The sequence below is a fragment of the Xenopus laevis genome, chromosome 4L (genome assembly GCF_017654675.1).
Source record: "Xenopus laevis strain J_2021 chromosome 4L, Xenopus_laevis_v10.1, whole genome shotgun sequence".
Lineage (NCBI taxonomy): Eukaryota > Metazoa > Chordata > Amphibia > Anura > Pipidae > Xenopus > Xenopus laevis.
In genome coordinates this window covers 131,376,874-131,397,894 of record NC_054377.1, presented here as the reverse complement: position 1 = coordinate 131,397,894, position 21,021 = coordinate 131,376,874, and the positions used below count along the sequence as shown (strand labels likewise).

At 40.4% G+C, this 21,021-nt stretch overlaps 2 protein-coding genes across 2 annotated transcripts in view; both read right to left on the bottom strand.

Annotated features, from left to right (window-relative positions):
• Nucleotides 1-1,455: 1,455 nt before the first annotated feature.
• On the bottom strand, nucleotides 1,456-4,970 carry rho.2.L (rhodopsin, gene2 L homeolog). Its single transcript, XM_018259054.2, has 5 exons — nucleotides 4,494-4,970; nucleotides 3,928-4,096; nucleotides 3,159-3,324; nucleotides 2,669-2,908; nucleotides 1,456-2,119 (listed from the first exon to the last, which is right to left on the bottom strand). Exons 1-5 carry the CDS (start codon nucleotides 4,852-4,854, stop codon nucleotides 1,991-1,993), a joined length of 1,065 nt encoding a protein of 354 aa, XP_018114543.1. The 5' UTR covers nucleotides 4,855-4,970; the 3' UTR covers nucleotides 1,456-1,990.
• A 9,325-nt stretch (nucleotides 4,971-14,295) lies between these two features.
• The window catches only part of ift122.L (intraflagellar transport 122 L homeolog), a 53,937-nt gene continuing 47,211 nt past the window's right edge, over nucleotides 14,296-21,021 (bottom strand). The window contains exons 26-29 of the mRNA XM_018259047.2: nucleotides 17,759-17,887; nucleotides 17,141-17,217; nucleotides 16,487-16,651; nucleotides 14,296-14,647 (exon numbers count right to left, since the gene is read on the bottom strand). Of these exons, the coding sequence (XP_018114536.1) occupies nucleotides 14,558-14,647; nucleotides 16,487-16,651; nucleotides 17,141-17,217; nucleotides 17,759-17,887 (461 nt within the window). The 3' untranslated portion in view covers nucleotides 14,296-14,557. The remainder of the gene's footprint in view (nucleotides 14,648-16,486; nucleotides 16,652-17,140; nucleotides 17,218-17,758; nucleotides 17,888-21,021) is intronic.

Genomic DNA, 21,021 nt, shown 5'->3' with positions numbered 1-21,021 from the left:
AGCAACCATTGTTAAAGGTCCATCATGAAATTGGGACCACAAAGAACTCTCAATGGTTGAGTGACCATAGAAATAATGAAAGAGGAGAATAGAACCTAGTCCCTTATCAGGTGAAACATTTCTATTACAAAAGTTTCTCCCAACCGACCAACAAAGCATATGTCATCATAGGAAGCTTTGAATTAAAGATGATTTAGCATTCGGCCAGTTATACTACTAAATTCCTAGGTTTTAGAAACCTGTTGGGTTTTGACCATAGAGAGCAATATAAAATAAAGGCTTACAGAACAGAGAAATTCTAGAAAGCTCTTGGGAAACCCGACAAGAGTTGGGCTGATTGATCTTAGGATGCTAGGCTCTACAGCAAGTTAGGGATACTGGCCTATATCTTAAAGGGCATGTAAAGTCTAGAATAAGTCAAGAAATGCTGTATTTTGTATACTAAATATAAACATGAACTTACTGCACCACAAGTCTAATCAAACAAATAATTTATGCTTTCAAAGTTGGCTACAGGGGGTCACCATCTTGTAACTTTGTTAAACATCTTTGCAAGACTAAGACTGTGCACATGCTCAGTGTGGTCTGGGCTGCTTAGGGATCATCATGAACAAAGCTGCTTGAGTTCTGCATGGTTGAAAAGTATTGCGGGGGCTCCCCCTGCTGTTCATAAGTATGATTGTTTCACTGAGGAGCAGTTAGGGACCATCTGACAATTCCTATCCACAGCAGTAAATGAAGGGAGAATTTCACTGCATACAGTCAGGTTTCTTATAAAAACGGTGCACATTTTTTTTAATTAAAGTAAATTGGAGATAGGTTTCTTTTTCATTAAAGAAAGTAAAAATGGGATTTTATTTTTTTGCCTTTACATGCCCTTTAAGGAACAGTAACACCAAAAAAGGGTAAGTGTTTTAAAATAATGACAATATAATATAGTGTTGCCCTGCACTGGTAAAACTGTTTTATTTGCTTCAGAAACTCTAGAATAGTTTATATAAACAAGCTGCTGTGTAGCCATGGGGCAGCCATTTAAAGCTGAAAAAGGAGAAAAGGCTCAGGAAACACAGCAGGTAACAGATAAGCTCTGTAGTATACAATGGGCTTCTTCAGAACTTATCTGCTATCTACTTTGCACCCTGTGCTTGAATGGCTGCCCCCATGGCTACACAGCAGCTTGTTTATATAAATTATAGTAGTGTTTTTGAAGCAAACACACCTGTTTTATCATTGAAGGGCAATAATACATTATATTGTAATTTCTTTTAAACACTTTCATTTTTTGGTGTTACCGTTCCTTTAATGCTTGCCAATGTGCCAAGAGATATTCATGCCAAGGGATATTTGTTCAAATATAGACTGCCATAGAGCGCTGAAGGTTCTGCATTCAAACATACTGTAGGTGATGGAATGAATAACCAGACAATCAAAGTGTGAAATAAATCGAATAAGACATTTGACTTTTTGTGTTTTTTTTTTTACTTGCAAAGAAATTTTTAATACAGGATTTTAATGCAAGGGGTCTGGCTGTCTATCCTCACTATATCAGACCTTGCCAATAAGCAGAGGAGATTGCATGAAATATGTTATTATATTACAAAAATACATTACTTTCAGTTGCATTGTAAAATGGGACTTTTTGTTAGTGACCATGAATAGAAGCAGCATCAATATGTCAAGAAAAGACAGAGATAAATAAGTGTTGCATTCTCTGGGTGGGAGGTGCCTTCAGACTAATGTTATTGTTATGTACAGCCTTGGTGAAATTCATTGAATCCACCCATTTTCTGCTGAAAGGATCACATCAGAATGCAACAAAGCTTGGGCCTTCCCAGCAGTAATGGGGTCAGCTCTTACAGTGTCCAAGGTTGGGCAGAATGGGGGTAAATATTAAAACTGTGGAATTCTTTGCCTTCGCAACAAGTAGACAGGGCTTAAGTGATGGGAATTGTGTGAGGCAGCGGACCCTGAGACAGCCCTGGTGAAGCTCTTATGCAGGAGACACCTGGCTGGAAGAGACAGAAGAAGCTTCTGTCTTGGAGGTGGCTGCAGAGGAGCCATCTTCATCACCGAATGGATTCTTTCCACAGCATAGGGTGGTGATCAAGCAGTTACGGAACTGGGGAGAGAAAGGAGAACAGTCATTATCTAGTCCATTCATCTCTTCTGTATTGTACTCATTTAGTCTCTACTACCCTAAAAATAAGTAATGCATTGCATATTGATGTATACGAAGGTTGTAAAATACTAAAACACTGGTGGTCTTTGTAGTTTTATCTGTGTTTCTCCTCTAAAAGCCCCTTCCATTTTGGGACCTAAGACAAATGCCCTTACTACCCCAAGTTGTATGCTGATCCTAAGGCAACACAGTCATCATAAGTAGCAGAACATTCTCCATGACTTTTTTTAACTGCAGCTATAGACAATGGGAGTCATAGTTAATCAGCTCATGTTTAGCACTCTTTGCTTTGGTTGAACTGAAACTTCCACCATTCCTAGATGACAGCTGTAGACTGGTGGGAGTCTCAACAAGAGCTGGTGGTCAGAATTCTTGGTAACCTATATATTACATAGAAACCCTTGGAAACCCATATAGGAGAGGAAATATACATAAAGTTGACAAACTGCTGATTAAAAAATAAGAACAGACTTGGAAGTAGTTTAGTACCTGTTTGTTCAAGACAATGTAGATGACAGGATTGTAGATAGCAGAGCTCTTGGCAAAGAAAGCTGGGACGGTCATGAAGACTGGGCCAAAGTTAGAGCCCTGGTGGGTGAAGATGTAGAATGCCACATAGGCATAGGGCACCCAACAGATCAGGAAGAAAACGACCATGATAACAACCATTCTGGTGACCTCTTTCTCAGCCTTCTGGGTGGTAGCAGATTCCTGTTGCTGGGCTGCAGCCTATGAAATGGGTAAGATAAGAGAAGTTAGGACAGAAGAGCAACAGTCTAGTAGTAGATATTGGGCATACAAGGTGTAGGACTTTGTTCTCTTCAGAATCAGATTTTACTGATCTTTCTCTCTCCAGTCAGTCAAACAAGGTTGTAGAGAAGTCCAAGAAGTAGTAACAGTTCAATAACACCTGGAGGGTCTATGTTTAGAACTAGTTGGATTGGGTTGTGACCATGACCAAATGATAATGACTACTCACCTCTTTGACAGTGCAGAGCAGGCGACCATAGCAGAAGAAGATGACAATCAGGGGAATGGTGAAGTGGACAATGAACATGTAGATAACAAAGGATTCATTGTTGACCTCAGGCTTCAGTGTGTAGTAGTCTACTCCGCATGAGCATTGCATTCCCTCTGGGATGTATCTGCACAAGGACAATATAGTGTCAGAGCCAACAAGCACATACTCTGTTACCCACATTACAGGAATAGACATCCTGTATCTCTCAATTGTTACTGAACTGTAAATCCTAACATTATTCATCAGCATTGAGTCCTTGGGGTTTAAGCACAAGCTCATCTGATAAATAGAATACTGGAATAAAATGTAGAAGTGCAATCCTGGATTGAGTTCTCTCCAAGCTGAACTCAATATTGCAGCCAATGGCTGTAGTGGGGGTGTAGAAAGCTGAATTTCAGCAACAACTACCAATTCTCAGTATTGTCTCGCTGTTATAAGATGTGGGCAACTAACTCTTTTCTAGTTCCAGGAGTAATTAACAAATCTCAAACCTTGACCTCAAACTGGGCTTCCATCCAAAGCTTGGAGCCCCCAAAGGAGTTTGGTAACCTCTGCATTAGCTGACCTTCTATTGTATTTTTCCAAAGCATTAGCTGACCTTCTATTGTACTCTTCCTTAACTCATGCTGTAACTTTGGTGGATGTTTCTACAAGTTTATATATACCGTAGTTGTATCATTAGATATACTTTTCTAGGGATATGCTGACTGATGTTATATATATTTACCTGGACCATCCGAAGAGAGGAGGAGCAGCACAAGACAAAGCCATGATCCATGTGAAGGCTACACCCATAATAGCATGGTTCTCGCCGAATCGGAAGTTGGCCATGGGCTTGCAGACCACCATATATCTTTCAACGGCCAATACTACCAGTGACCAGAGGGCCACTTCACCTGTTAGTAAAAAGAACAGGAAAAGGCAAAAGGTTAACATGACTCAACCCAGGCAATTTGGCCCCTCACAGTATTACATGTTGAACATGGTATGCACTACACTCTGCTGGAGAACATAGAAAGTACTGATATTCCTTTTCAGCCCTATAACCCTTTCCCTGGTAGCTTGTTCCCTTACGAGTGGAACAGAAAATCTGTACAATTTTGTAAAACTATAACTTCCAGCTCCCAATTGAAGACCAACCCTTATGCTAAAGGAATCTATGCCATTTCTTTGTTTTTTTTAATTCCATTTCATTGCACTTTGGTTGTGCAAGATGGAGTACAAAGATCTGCATTGCTTTCCAAGAATTTATTGCTACAACAATATCAGTGACGAAAGCCCATTGGAACTTACCACCAAGTGTAGCAAAGAAGCCTTCAATGTAGCAACCAGTTTGGCCAAAGATGAAGTAGCCGTGCATTGAGGTGTACATTGTCACCGTGAACCCACACAGGACCATGAAGTGATTGGCAAATACCAGGTTCAGCAGGATGTAGTTTAGGGGTGTTCTGAGTTTCTTGTGCTGGATGGTAACAAACAAGGTCATGAAGTTGATTGGTAACCCAAGCAGGATGAGCAGGAACATGTAAGCAGCCAGTGCTGAATATTGCCATGGCTCTGCTAAGTAATACTGAGGGTAATCGAATGGGCTTCGTACCACCCCAGTTTTGTTGGACATGGGGACATAAAAATTTGGACCTTCTGTTCCGTTCATGGTAGCAGCTCTATAAAGTCCTTTCTTGTATAGAAAGAATGCCTTCTGTGTTTCTTTTTTGCCCAAAGGATCCCTAGAAGCCTGTGATCCCAACTGAAGCTGTTCTACAGTATGACCCACTGTCCCCTCGTCCTTTTAAAGTCCCACCTGGAGTAAGCTTGCAACCCCCAGCGTCAGCAACAAAGGATTTAGCGCACTATTAATCACTGTAATCCAAGCTAAAATTGCAAAGTGTTAATTGGCTTCCCTTAAACGTATTAAGTCTACACCTGTCAATCTCTCTCTCTCTCTCTGTTAAACACACAAGAAGAAAGTGTATTTAAAAGTGACAGGACGAAATCCAGGTCTGACCTACAGGAGATAATTCCATATTGTAGGAGCCAGGGCAGCCATTTTTGGGGTTTACTCAGTTCCCTCTACATTTAGTTACCATCAGACTTGGATTTGTGGAGAGGCCACAAAGGCCTGTGCCTAGGGCGGCGAACTTTTAGGGACGGCATGCCGCCCAGCCACTTGCTGAAGAGCACCAGTGCTCCAAAATTTGCACTTGCGGGAGTTGCGGGTGGATGGCAATAAGACTCGTCGTGGACAGACGTTAGGACCGTATGGCCTAGGGGCTGCAGAAATACAAATCCGGCCCTGGTTACCATTAGTTCATTGAATTAGAATCTTCAAACCACAGCTGAGCACCAGTCTTGACTAGTGTGTAAATAGTTTGTGTTGCACCTTTTTAACCCATAAGCCACATTCAAATGTAAAAAGAGTTGCGGAGCAGCACAAGCGTGAAAAAAGCCCTTGGGGTGCCTAATAAAGAATATGATTGTCTATTTGGTAGCCCTTTGTGGATTTGCAGCCCAGAGGGGGCTCTGTTTGGCCATAGACCTGGTTTTTATGCAACCAAAACTTGTCTGGAATTGAAAAATAAGCAATTGTTTTGAGGCCATTGGGAGCAACATCTAAGGGGTTGGGGAGCAACATGTTACTCACAAGCTACTGGTTGGGGACCACTGCACTAGACACAATTGTAGGGACTGTAAGTGAACAAGTGTAAAGTACAAAGACAGATATAAACCACCATTGTTTTTTGCACTTAGCACTTTGCATCATGTCTTGCAGTTCTCTAGATTTCACAAGTCTCTGTACTCAAAAATGGAGCAGAGAGACCGGGATTCATCAGTTCCTGCATCAAGCAGCACTGTATTCATGAGGGAAGGGGAAGATTGTAGATGTCCCCTTTATTGACCCTTTCCCTTCCACAGCACAGCTGGACCCCAGGATCAATGCTTTTAGAATTAGCACGAAGGAGCTCTCTTTTTGCACCCCTTAGTGCTCTAGCACTTGCATTGGGGAGCATAGTAAATGACAGCTCCATGTCCCATTCGTGAGCTGCCAGTTCAACTCATTTGTGAGCAATGTATAAAGATCTTTGCCCCTCTGGAAGGTTGCCTGATTGAGGAGCGTAAACTTATACTGGAAAACTGCGAAAAAAATTCCAATTGTGGATTTTTTTTGTACTTCCTACTCCTATAATAAATCAGCTTGTCATTCAAACAGCACTACTGGGCATGTATTCCTCAGAATTAGTACTAGTGAACACACCTCAGTTTCTCTTTATGCCTGAGAATGGCAGTTTAATGGTAAATCATAAAACATTTGAGAGGACAGGCGGAAAGCCCTGATTTAGAATATGTGAATGCATTTAATGTCTATCCGTACCTGTGACAAATCCAACATAAAGCTCATTATAGGCTTATAAACTCTCAAAGCTCTTCAACTCTGGCCCAGACCCTCAAAACTCTGCACAATTATCCAGCCCAATATTGACTCCCAGATGCAAATCACACGCTTAGAGAAAAAAAGATTCAGATAAGAATTTTTTCATGCTGGAACCAATTATTTCTGCAAGAAGAATTAACCCCCAGTAATGTTAATGCGGGTTGATTAGTGAGCACCTTAGTAATCATTTAGAGTAGATGATCTATCTATCTTTCAAACAAATCTAATTATACTGTATAAGAATTTGACAAAGGTATTCGAAGGTAAATAAAATCTTTTATTTTAGCTGATAACTTGCCTTATGCCAAGGCACTGGTCAGCAAAGTTGCTCATTGCTTTGCATGGCCAGTTAGTGAATTTGCAGGTTAAAATCCCTGGGCAAGAAGGTGAAGTATTCGGCAACTGGTTGTAATTAGCAGACAGAGAGTGCAGGGTAGAGATACATTTCACTAATCCTGTCAATCATCCGGGGATTAAGATGCAACCAAATAAACAGTCTCTCTGCCCCCAGCGCTCCTGTTCTTTCCTACACGCGGTCAGTCAGCTTTCTCTGTAGCTGAGAACCAAGGCATTGGTATGTTAGCAGGAGAGAACAGTTCTGCAAGGTCCAAGAGCTTGCAGTCTAACAGGAAACAAGGCCACTGTGATTGCACAGGGAGAGACTATGAGAGTGATGTTTCATGTACCAGAATCACAGATAGACAATCAATGAACCAACATAGGTTGTTGCTCTACAACTAGCAGCATCCCATCAATAGCTACTGACTCCTGTGTAGTGATGGGCGAATTTGCGTGATTCGCCGCCGGTGAATAAATTTGCGAAATGGGCGTCAAAAAAATTGTCACAGGCGTCCAAAAAAACGGACGCTGGCGTTAAAAACGGGCATCGGCGTAAAAAAAAACGGACGCCAGCGTCAAAAACTAGACGCCGGTGCAGTTTCGTGAATTATACGCCATTTAGTGGGAAATTCGCACATTTTTCGGCGAAGCGAAACGGCGCAAATTCACCCATCACTATATGCTGGGAGTTGTATAACAACATCCTCTGGAGTGTTGCAGGTTGGACATTCCTGGTGGGAAGGGTAAAGGGCACAGTAAATGGGTATACACACCAGGGCAGTGGGGCCTTCGGAGGGCACGATTAGGGTCGCCACCTTTTCTGGAATAAAATACCGGCCTTCCTATATATTTATCTGTTTTCCTTATTAATAACATTGGGATCAACCATCATTTTTACCGGCCAGGCTGGTAAAATACTGGTCAGGTGGCAACCCTAGGCACAATGGGTGCAAAAATGGTTCCTCCTTTTTGTCCTCTGATGCAGAGAATTGTAAAGATGCCTGACATTGTGACACCCGACTCTGATATGGCAACATTTTCAGTATTATTGAGAGTTTAGCCAAACAGGTACAATAGTGAAGTGGTACTTTTATAGGGATAACCACAAAAGAATTGATGCATCAAGTCCCATAGCTTTCACTTAAGAACCAGTTATTCCAGACTCCAAATACAGTAATTCATATTCTAGGCTGCTCATATGTAATACATGTATGGCTATTTCTGCATGGGTATGTAGTTGAAGTTATTGGGGTGAAGGATCTTAAATTAATAATCTGCATAGCATTCCTATAAATATTTAGATGGATGATTATGGCCGATGATGGTGTTATCAGCCAAGGTAGAAGGTGCACACACCTTGGCTTTTCCTTCTACGTCAGTAGAATGAAGGAAGGACAATATGAAACCTAATCCCCCCTTGATTCATAACCCATCATAGTCATGAGCAAAATTTTTCGTCAAGTTTCAAAGCTTAAAAGGATGCCCATAGACTGCAATGGGTGAAAAAAATTGTCACACATCAAAAAATCACGCCCAATGAATTTTAGCAAATTTTCATTTCCCAAATTTTCGGTAAAGCCAAACGGGTCAGATTCGCCCATCACTACAGTCATCTTGTGATTTGTAATTGTAATCCTTCAACACGGGCTCATGCCGTTGGTTCATCAACTTGGGTCAAGACAGTTATGGAGACCAGGGTAAATTAAACAAGACTTATTTTTAAGAACTGCCCCAAATCTTACATGTTTTTGTGAAAGGAATAAAACTCCAGTTGGTTTGTGTTGCAACATTTAACATCTCATTTCTCTGGACTTCTTCAGTCCCTTCTTCATCTTCTTCCTTTGAAGACACATGCAGGCACAGTACAAATGTGCTACTCCTCCTCAGCCTGACACCACTACACCTTTCATGCTGCTATTGCATTTGCAGAGCAGCCAAATAACATGCGGAGTAGTCATTCTTACATGAATATGACCAAACATCAGTTAGCTCACAAATCATCAGAAGGGAGGTGGAGTTTCTATCCTATAGTGACAATACCCGCTGTCAAAGATCTCCCATATGCACCTATGGAATCATTGGTTAAGAAGGTCAGTCCAGAATCTCAAGTTCAAAATATTTGCCTAAATTTACTTATCAGTTTCATTCTATGCATGTGCATCTCCTGCATGTAGAACATGGACTCACACTTAATGGAGAACTAAAGCTTAACTAAAGAATTAGATAGAAATGTTGTACATTATGTTTTGGGCTTCTGTACCAGCCCAATGCAACCACAGCCCTTTAGCAGTAAAGATCTGTGTCTCCAAAGATGCCCCAGTAGCTCCCCGTCTTCTTTTCTGCTGATTCACTGCACATGCTCTGTGCTGCTGTCACTTACTGAGCTTAGGGACCCACTCACAATATACAGTACACATAGAACAGAAATGTCACAATATAAGGCTGATTAGTAATTAATACAGATAATTACTACATGGCAGCACAGAAACCAGTGCAATTAGCATCAGAATTTAAGCCCTGTAGCATCAGCTTTTATTACAGACCAACCTCATTTTCTGCTGGATAATTAGTGACGAGCCCTAAGATTAGCTTCTCAACAGCTGCTCAGAGCCCACTGAGCATGTGAGTGTCACAGACACTTTCCAAGATGGTGACCCCCTGTGACAAGTTTGAAGTCCTGGATCATTGCTGCTATTGACAAGCTGAAACTTTAGGCTGGTGCAATAAGTTCAGTCTATAAAATATAACATTTTTACACATTCAGTTTTAGGGTTTAGTTCTCCTTTAAAGCCATTACTCTTTGTCCCTTTACTGCTCATGTTTGGAGAATGTTCTAAGCTCAGTAAATGTGGTGGATGGGATATTATTGGCTGAATCCCAATCAAAGTCCTTTAGGTGAGTATTCATGAATGTCCCACCTCAACTCTACTTTCTCCTTATTGGTTTCTCACTGTGCTGCAAATACCCAAGCCAACCTTTTCATGCATTAAACTCATTCAATCACTGGATTCTTAGGTCTCCCACTGTCAAATCTGGTTGATGAATAAATAGGTTGGAGGAGGTCATAGTCTGGCACTCATCCTGGGAGGCACATTGCTTAAAGGTCGAATTTGGAATTAATGTGAATTTTTTTAAACTCGATTAAATTCGAATATACTCTAAATTACTTATAGAAAAAAAAATTGGACATCTAAAACTCGTACAATTTTTGCTGACTTGAAAACTCTTATCGAATTTGATTCAAATTAGACTAAACTCGATTTGAAGGCTACTAACATGGATCCCTGGACCTCTCCCATTGACTTATACATGAACTCGGCAGGTTTTAGATGGCGAATAGTCGAATTAGAGTTCTTAAAGGGCCAGAGTATGATAAATCTTAAAATTCGAATTCAAATTAAAACTCAAATCGAGTTTGGATAATTCACAATTCGATTTTGAGAGTTTTGCCCATTAAAAAAAAAATCCAGAAATTCGAATTCTCACTTTGACCCTTAATAAATCTGCCATATTTGTGTCAGTGATTGCCCCCATACTTCAAATTTGCCTTTCAATAAATGGATTGCAGAGATTAAACACCATTATATACCTGACCAAAGTGAAGTCCACAATGACAAGTTGGATACTGTGGTTTTATAAGGGCAGAAATGTTTACAGTACAGTAATGTAACTTATAATTCTCTTTGGGACCAGACAAAGTAGATAAAAATAATTTATAAAGGGTCGAATTTCGAATTGAAAAAAACCTTTCGAAATTCGAATTCAAAAAGACCAACCGAAATTAAGTCTAAGTTCTTTTTTGGTTGAATAGTTCCATTTCCGACCAAAAAGGTCTGTATTCAGCCGGATTCGAATCGTACGATTCAAAGGAATAGAGAATTTGATCGAATTTGATTTGAACTTTTTCCCCAAAAAACCTTTGATTTTTCAAAGTCCACCAATTGACTCCAGATAGGTTCTAGGAGGTCCCCCATAGGCTAAAACAGCAATTCAAAAAAACTTTACCACTCAACTGCTGCAGTCTATATAGGCCTGTCAAAAAGGGCCAAGTGCTGGAATATAGCCCCCAACTCCAAAGGGCACTCAATTCAAAAATTCAAAGATATATTTCCAGTCAATTCTCAAAGTTAAAAAATTACTTTTTATTCATCATAAATATTAAAAAAGTAGGCATACAGACCAACCGATACTCCGCCCTGTGGGCGGAGTATCGGTTGGTCTATATGCCTACTTTTTTAATATTTATGATGAATAAAAAGTAATTTTTTAACTTTGAGAATTGACTGGAAATATATCTTTGAATTTTTAAAACAGCAATTCGGCAGGTTTTAGATGGCAAATGGTCGAAGTCGAATTTTTAAAGAGACAGTACATGATCATTATCAATATTCTAATTTTTTTAAAATTCTAATCGAATTTGGACTATTCCCTATTCGACGTACACAAAAATAGCTTGAAATTCTAATTTTTTTACTTCTAATTTTCACTTCGACCCTTGATAAATCTGTCCCTTATGGGTGGCAAAAGGAGTGTGAGATTATTAGCCCACGAGGTATAATTCCATTAGCTGACCTAGGCTTCTTATAATATGTTGCAAAGTACTTTTGCAGTGCCATCTATAATCTGAACAAACACCATGGAGAGACCCAGAGTGAGACCAGCAGTCTAAGCCCCCTTGCAACTCTATCCAAAAACTATCCAACCCTGAGGAGCCCTAAAGCTGTGAAGCCCCAGTGTCCCTGTACTGGCTGCAACATGCACAGGCCCAAACTAGAAATGAGAAAAGGACAAGTAATGACTTTTAACAAGACATTTATTGAAATGTATAAAATGGACATTGTCTTCCCTAAGTTGCACAAAGGCTACAAAGTGTTCACACTGTAAAAAAACAAAACCATACTGATCATCTTATTATAGCTATTCATTTATATATATATAAAAAATATTGAAGTATAAACACAGTAACTTGGAATTTCCAACTATCTGGTTACAAATATTGCAAGCAAACCTGTACAGGATCTGTTATACAGAGAGATCTGAAAACTGACAATGCCATTCCAAGTAGAATGTTCTTTAAATAAACAATTTTTTACGTTTTGACTTTTTTTCTCCCCTTTAATAAGACACCTTTGTACCTGATGATAATTAATTTAGCTTGTATTAATATCTAATTCAAACTGGATGTATTTGGGTTTTTTTTCCCAGCATTGTGTTCCAGATTACAGAAGTCCCTCCTAGGGCCCTTACACGTGTTCACCCTGAGTTCCATGCTCTTAAATTTCCTCACATGTGAACTCACATTATGATAAATCTGCCCCTAGTTGTCTGAACTGTTAACCCCAGAGTTGTGCTAACTAGTTATGTGCGGGCCGGGCCGATACCTGCGGGAGCCACGGGTCGGACGGGTTTGGGACAACCACGCTGCTTCTCTTGACTGTCGCGGGACCTTAGACCGCTGACTTCCTGTTTTATAGACTTGCGCCTGACCTGTCCCTTTTGTGACATCATTGGTGGGTCAGATCTATAAATGGAGGGGAAAGGGGGTGCAGGTCGAGTTTTCTCAACCAGCACATCTCTAGTGCTGACCATTAACAACCCACTGAAAATAAATGTTTGACTGCTCCTAGCACTGAAACACCCTCAGTTCACCCAGTAATGAGTGACGCAGTTTTGTGTCAATTCATTAACACTTTCCTGTCTGTCAGGGAAAGTTGTTACAAACTGGGAAGATGGAAGGAACTGCTGGGAATGCTTCTGGATTCACAGTTTGATCTTTACTGTGTATTATACTAAAACCATGTACCTAATATATGAGGATATGACATGTCCAGCTGCACACATTGCAGAGCCTCTGAGTAGTTGAAATGCCAGGGGATATTCTGCATCCCAGTCTGGACCTGCCAACTTTCCTTATATTTTACAACAGGGGGAATATTAATTATAATACACAAAAGCCATGAATATCCTGTAAATTATAAACGGTGAGTACTGATGTCATCAGTGTCACATGACTCACTGAATATTGTGTATTATAATAAATAAAATAACCCGTTGCAAAATATGAGGATATTAGAAGTTCCCTCGGAGTTCCATGACCTGTATAAAAGCACTCCTCAGTAACTTATAATATCCTTATATTTTACAAGAGGGGGTACTTTATTATATACTTTATTATATATACACATATAAGAATGTCTTATAATAGACAAGTGCATCTCCACTGACAACAAACTGACAAATGGAGTCCCTGGGGCACAGGACTATTGGACTAAAAGACTGATTCCATTCATTCACCTTCAGAAGTATTAAAAGTGCAGAGAGGCACAGAAATTACAAAGTGCAGCCAATTCTCCTTTGAGATTTCCAACAGGGGGTATAAAAGCCAGAATTCCAATGTTACATCTTAGCTTTTTCCGTTATAATTTATTGAGAATTGATCAGATGAAAATGGAAAATATACCATTTCCAAGAGTTATCGTCTGTTTATTTCACGTTGTACAGTTCGTAAAGAATGAATGTATAAATATGCATATTGTTGTTTTACTATGGAATAAGGATAAATAGACAATAATTGCTATTTCTGATATATTTTCTTCTTAAAGGTGGTTGACCTTTACGTTAACGTTTAGTATGTTATAGAATGGCTAATTCTAAGCAACTTTTCAATTGGTCTTCATTATTTATTGTTTCATTTAGTTCATGTGTGCTTTAAAAGTGGGAAACAGCTCTTTGTAGCCCCAGGTGCAAGCTGTACCCTCTGCCAGGGCAAAATATCATAATTATCAACAAAAACAGCAGCACTCCGGTATTATTTGAAAAAGTGGAATTCTTTACTTAAAGGGCCCTCAGGCAATGTTTCGGGCTACTATGGCACTTTGTCAAGCCTCTGCCATAGCCTCGGCCATAGTCAGGCCCGGACTGGCAATCAGTGGGTTCTGGCAAATGCCAGAGGGGCTGCTGTATGATTCCATAGAAAGTTACCATATAGTGGGCTGGTGGGGGGCTCTTTGGGCCTCTGTGTATTTGGAATGGCAGGGCCTATTTTGACTCCCAGTCCAGGCCTGGCCATAGTAGCCCGAAACGTTGCCTGAGGGCACTTGATTTCCATTATTTATTGTTTAGTTTTTTAATTATCCAGATTTCAAATAGGGGTCACTGACCCCGTCCAAAATACAAATGCTCTGTAAGGCTACAAATGTATTGTTATTGCTACGTTTTATGAGTCACCTTTCTATTCAGGCCCTCTCCTGTTCATAGTCCAGTCTCTTATTAAAATCAGTGCATGGTTGCTAGGTTAATTTGGACCCTAGCAACCAGATTGCTGAAATGGCAAACTGCAGAGCTGCTGAATAAAAAGCTTAATAACTCAAAAGCCACAAATAATAAAAAATGAAAACCAATTGAAATCTGTCTCAGAATATCACTCTCTACATGATATTAAAAGTTAATATAGAGGTGAACAATCGTTTTAATGAAATATTGTGGGAATTCATATATTAAGGGGGTACATAAGGCTGCTGTGAGGTGGGGAAAGCTTGCAGTCACTCTCTATATTAAGCCAAATAATCGGTTTTCTTTTGCCTTTACATCACTGGTTGGATTCCTCTATGGGTCTTCGACAGTAGGGGCAGCAGTTGTGCTGCAGGACGAGAAGCTCATAATCTTCAGTGTGGAACATCTGGGGCAAGAGAAGCAACATGGTGAAATATATGACAAAAGGAAGGAGGACAGCAGCAGAAGAGGGACGTTTTACTGCCAATGTACATCTTGGTGGAGAGAGACGGCTTTAAATACAGTGTATATGTCACATCCACTGCCAGTGATACATAAGAATGCCCCAGACATGGACACATCAATGCAGAGGCTCAGAGCACACAGCTGAGTGCAGGTCAGTAACTTTGCACAACAGGGCGGCTGCACTGACACATGGGGATTAGTTGCTGCTACTTTGTCGTTGGAATATGATACTAGAAGACACTGTCACTCTCTGTAACCTAAGCTGAGAGAAACAATTCTTTCCAGAAAATATAATAGATGATTTTTTTTTTTCGATGATTTTTTTGGGGTCTCATTCAGATGAAGAATCCAGAAGATCATGGGAGAAAATAAATCAAAATATTGGAAATGATTAAATCAAATCTGAGCACTGTATCATGCTGATAAATAGGTTCTATTCGGAAGTGTCTATGTTTGATTGCACAGCGTTGGCAAATACTCCGGCTGCATCATAAAGTGCCAAAAGCAAATGAATAGACAGATAATATAAATATAGACTACCGATATATACTGTAAACATAGATAAATAGATGCTTTGGAATATCACTAATTTGTCTGTTTCACTTAAGGCTGAGATAAACCTAATCTTCTAATCGCTGCTTTGTCAGGTTACTAAAGGTTACCTGAATGCATGAACGTCACTCAAGAGCCCTTAATCAGCGATTGAATTAATTAGCTACTGACACTATTAACTAAAGTACTGCTCCACTTCTACCCGTCTCCCTTTAACTGTGCTGCCCTCCTCAGACTCTGGTGACTTTACTGTAATGACCTTCGCTGGTCAGTCTTTGGCAGACATTCTTATAGAATGCTGCCCTAATTGTACCCTGGCACCCTGACAATTTCAATACATATTGGGGTCTAAAAAAGAATTTGCTGTTGGGTCCAGAAATATGTAGTTACGCAACCGAGTAACATGCTGTTGGGGTTGATCATAATAGTGAATCATAATAAGGGTGCCTTTTATATGCTATGGCTTCAACATTTGCACATTCATTTGAAGTGCAGTATTTTCCATGTACATGAATGAGATGCAGCTCTGTACGGGTGCATTTCTATCACCGTTGGTTCTTCCCTGGAAAGACTGCAGCAATAAAACACCTTGAATACTATTATCTACAGAAGTCCAAAGCAGGAGAATGCAGAAAATAGGGTGCACTGTCAGACACCTGTGCTTCTGCTTAGGCAAAACCATTGCCCCTCAAGCAAAAAAAAGGCATCTCCTACTCAACATATGATGGCCTGTGAATATATATAGGGGCAAATTTACTAAAGGTCGAAGTGGGCGTCACTAGCAAAAATTCGGCAGAAATCAAATCCGTAAGGACATTGCCAATTTACTAACAGGCGTAGAGGACAATTCATTAGCAAAAGAATCCATCGCTAATGACGTTTTGTGCCTTTTCACCAGACGAATTTTCACTCAGGCAAATAATCATTACTCTGCAAATTCACTAAAGTGCGAATTTTCCATTATGTTACCCCTTTCAGGTTATACCTGGCGAACTGATAAGATGAAGCTACATCCTGCTCAATCTTATGTCAGTGACATCATATCCTGTACGCCAAAAACTCATTAAAAAAGTTAAAACGCAGGTGTTTTTTAAATATTTTAAAGTGGGATTCAAGTTGACAATTTTACGCTAGCGAAACGAATTAACGTCTGGTGAAGTGTGAATTTATTTCCCCCATGCTTGTTCAGGTAAAAGGGAGAATATAGTTATGGGTGATAAGGATTTACCTGGAAACAGGAAGGGCACATGGTGATGGAGACATCGGGGAGCAAGGAACGGAAATACTGCCACTTAAGAGGGAGCGTCCATCGCTTAATCAGGACATCCCTCCTGCTCATGGATCTAAGGACTGCACGATTCACAACTACAGGGACGAACTCTGAGCCTCCTTGCTGCAAAAGAGCATACGAAAAAAATACGAGTTATATATGTACCGACGTACTTACCAAAACATTCCTACCAAGCACATTGATTGGGATTTTTTAAAGTATATCAGCGAAACATACTGTTGCCAAGTTCTGCTGTATATGAACATAAGCTTTTGCACTTTATGAATGCCACTGCACCTATACAGGGCAACAATAATAACGGAGGCCATATATACATTCTAGCCTATCCAATCCATAATGGATCTTGAAATGTTACCCCACAACCAAGGATCACTGTGGACTTGCCTGCCAACCTGATTCAAATTATTTGCAGAGGGGGCAAATAAATGTAACAGTGTTCAGCCTATTCAATAAAACGTAGAAGGTGGAAGGTCATGTATCCAACTAAGGAAAGTTAAATTCTGATTGGCTACAATGTTGACCACTAATTGAAGAGAGACAACATGAACCCCCACCCACTTGGACTTGTCTGTTAAAGTTGTATGCACTTACCTCAAAGCTTAATTTGGCTGTGAAGGGATCATAATTCATCATGTCATCTTCATCATCCATCCTTAGCGTCTGTGTATCTTTACATTGATGGTAAAGGCCTTAACAGTAACTCAGAGCACAGGGTACAAATACTTTTTTTGAGGTCTGTCACCCCCATTTCTCATGGAAGATAATTCTCCATCAAAAAACGGAATTGTTTTTTGAAGAACCTTATTAAAGGCACCATCATCCTGCTAAACATGTAGTGCAAAGGCTACAACCTATAACTCAATCTTCCAAGTATTTTCCCCAATATATTGAAATGTTCAGGAAAGCTTGCAGTTGGGGGTACATGGCAGGTTTAGCCAAAGAGATGGTCACAACCCCAACATGCACTGGGTTTGTATGACAACTCATGTGAATATCTCTTGGAAATGGAAAAAAGGCTTGAAGCACATGGGTACCTTTGCTTGTGCTCCATAATTATTAATAGTGGGCAGAAGTAGGGCCCACATAATGGAATCACTAATGCACATTGTGGCCTAGATACTGTGAGCAGGCAAATGAAAAGGTGTCAATGTACATGCAGCTTAATACTAGTCATTATCATTTCATCTTACTCTCCATTGCTAAGGATACCACCAGAGGACATTTCCCGCCAATTGTCCGTTTTTGAGGAACTTCTGGGAGCTTCAAGATCTATAAGTGAGACTGCTTCTTCATCAGAAATCCCATCTTCAAGGTAAAATTCCACCAGAGGGAGTACTTCTGCAATATGGAAAACAGGTGCACATCCATTATCCATTGGGATTCAGTTAGGACAGGGGTCGGCAACCTTTTTTACCTGTGAGCTACATTCAAATGTAAAAAGAGGTCGAGAGAAACACAAGCGTAAAAAATGTTCATGGTGGTGCCAAATAAGGGATATGATTGGGTATGCAGTTGGCCTGTGTAGATTGGCAGCCTACAGGAGGCTCTGTTTGGACATAAACCTTGTTTTTATACAACCAAAACTTGCCTCCAAGCCTGGAATTGAAAAATAAGCACCTGCTTTGAGACCACTGGGAGCAACATCCAAGGGGTTGGTGAGCAACATGTTGGGGACTGGTTGGGGACCACTGGGATTTATATGAATCCTAGCACTTTTTTTTTTCAAATGGTTCATAAAGACCACCATACACAAGCAGATATAAGCAGCCAACAGATTAAGTTGACAGCTTATTGACCAGTGTATGGTGCCTTCCGACGGGCTTCCCAAATCAATATCTGGCAGAAAGTCAGGCAGATGTCGATCAGCCGGACTTAAATATCCCATCACATTGAGGACCGCATTGGTTCGTTGATGCGGCCCTCGATCTAACCACCCTTTTTCTCCTTGTTATGATCCAATCACTGGGCCCTACGGCCCTCAATCGGATTCGCCACCTCAAGGTGGGCATATCGGGTAGAGATGCGCTCATTTGGTGACCTCGCCAAACAAGTGTATCTCCATATGTATGGCCAGCTTTAGTCTTCAGTTGAACAGATTCATAACATTAAAGGAGACATATAGGATAAATGAAAAAACCCTAATTTTGTAGGCAATTATAAATAATATATGATCTTGCTTTTACATGGTGTTAAAATTTATATTATCTTTAAAAATAGCCCCTTTATTGGAGCTCCCTATAGATGTTCTCTGGTCTCTGTATGTGTTTCAAATGAGGGGTAGGCGTGTCCTAACGTTCCCTGCCAGAAGCACAGTAGGAGGGGGACAGCCAATCACAGCCCTGTAGTCACAGAAGCACAGACAGGCTTCGGTTCCCTATCAGGTCCTGCTAGCTGCTGATTGGCTCCTGACCTACAGTACAGTGAGCTGAGAGCTGCCAGCTCCCCTGCACAGCCTGGGAATTCAGGGAGCAGGAAGTGGAAGAGAAGGGAGGGATTATTAGGGTTTTTGCAGAAATATTCAATAACAGCCTTAAAATCTACTTTTTTTAAGCACAATTCTTTATAAGTATAATGCACTGGCACATTCTTATTTTTTACACAAAATGTCTCCTTTAAAGGAAAAGGAAAGCATAATGACACTGTCTCACCCTGCAGAATACAACCTTTTTTCTAAAGAAGAGGAGTGCTGGATAAGGATAATAAGTAAGGGATTAGAGTCACCTGACACCCCCCAGCGACTGAGGTTTCCCTTGTCCTTTAAAATCACAAGACTTTAAAGCTCTGATCAACTCAGCTCGAAATTTTTATATTTACGGATGGTGCCATTTTAAAATTTTTCTCAGCTTGGAGTATACAAATTAGGGTTTGGATTCAGTTCAGTATATGGCTGAATCAAGGAAGAGGTGGTTTCAATATTCGTCCCAATTCAAAAATGATGCATGGGGCGCATCCCTGCTGATTTTATATGTGAGCAGTCAGTCCGAACAACTAAACTGTTTTTATCTCCCAAAACATGTTCCAGTTGAAGACTTCCTCGGGGACACAGCACATCTGCAGAATACTCTGTTTCATTTATCTCTGCAAAAATAACAGCTTTTAAGTGCTCCCTAATGACCCATCATTCAATTAAGCCGGCAATATCGTCCCCAAAGGCAGCCTTATCCATCATCTCTATCTACACTTTGCTTTTATTTTCCATGTTCCTGTAGCGCGTGTAGATTGTTAGGCTTATTTTAGCTGCTATTAGTGTATCAGGGTGTTAATAAAAGTGTACAGTACAAAGGATTATGTCTAGAGATGTACAGCTGCAGTTCTTTCACATTCAGTCCGAAAATGCTCAGTAGAGCATCTTGGGGACGCTCTAGTAAGTGTCTCCCTTATGTAAATGATGAAATTGCTTGGATTAATACAGTGTAAGTGAGACAAAGTGAGTGAAACAGTTGAATAATTAGCCCCACATGGAGCAAGATTGCTCAGCAAGTCATCATGTCAATAAAATGAAGACGATTTATACAAAACACTAGAACCAGACAATTTAATGTTAGCTTCTGGATGGCTGACGCTTCGGGAAAGCAATCAGACGTAGGGCTGCATCATACAATCACTTTTTGTTCATTGAGAGCAGAATTGGTGTTCACAAACTCAGCAATGAGAGTGCGGCTAGAGATGTATCAAATCTAAAAACAATAGGTTTGACCAAACATCAAACTGAATCAGATCCCTAATTTATACACATACCAGTATGTAGCACCTATTAATGCAACCCTCTGGGGGAGCCTGGGAATTAACTCTACGTCTGGGGGGTTATATCTCCAGGGTCCCCCTAGCATCAATAGACGCCTTTGTGAACCATTAGAAGAGGCAGTATATACTCAGTAGTGATGGATCACTCGGCTCATGCGCTGATGACACCGCGAAAATGATGCCCATGTATAATTTATAAAAAAAATTTGCCACGTAATTTGTCACGAAATTTTGCTGCCCATAGACTACAATGCATTTTAACAAAGTTTCGCCTGTTCGGCGGAACGGGTACGATTCGCCCCTAACTAGCGCAACATATACAGAAACTTGCATGGTGATTCAGATAAAAAATGGCCCCGAATACTGTATATGGGGCATCTAGGTAAGGCTGTGTGTAATGCACATTCTCTAGGACTGCTGCTGTTGCCCACAGGACTTAATGTAAAGCAGTCGGAATTAACCCCTTCTCTATTCTTTGCTTCCATGGACAATGCCAGAAGAGCACAACATCCCCCTGAGCCAATTTCTTATCCAATGTGACTATACAGGCCAAATTACAGGTATGGGATCCATTATTCGGAATCCCGTTATAACTCTGTTATAGGTGTACTTGATCCACACTAAGATATAATTAATCCTTATTGGAAGCAAAACCAGCCTATTGGGTTTATTTAATGTTTACATGATTTTCTAGATAGAGGACCCATACCTACATCTCTATGAAACAA

What these genes read in the sequence shown, in the direction of transcription:
- rho.2.L (XM_018259054.2), bottom strand. Translation starts at nt 4,854, where the DNA reads ATGAACGGAACAGAAGGTCCAAATTTTTATGTCCCCATGTCCAACAAA. An exon ending in CCTCTCTTCGGATGGTCCAG is followed by an intron (nt 3,325 to 3,927) that starts GTAAATATATAT and finishes GTCCTTGTGCAG; the next exon opens with ATACATCCCAGAGGGAATGC. An exon ending in TGCTCTGCACTGTCAAAGAG is followed by an intron (nt 2,909 to 3,158) that starts GTGAGTAGTCAT and finishes CCCATTTCATAG; the next exon opens with GCTGCAGCCCAGCAACAGGA.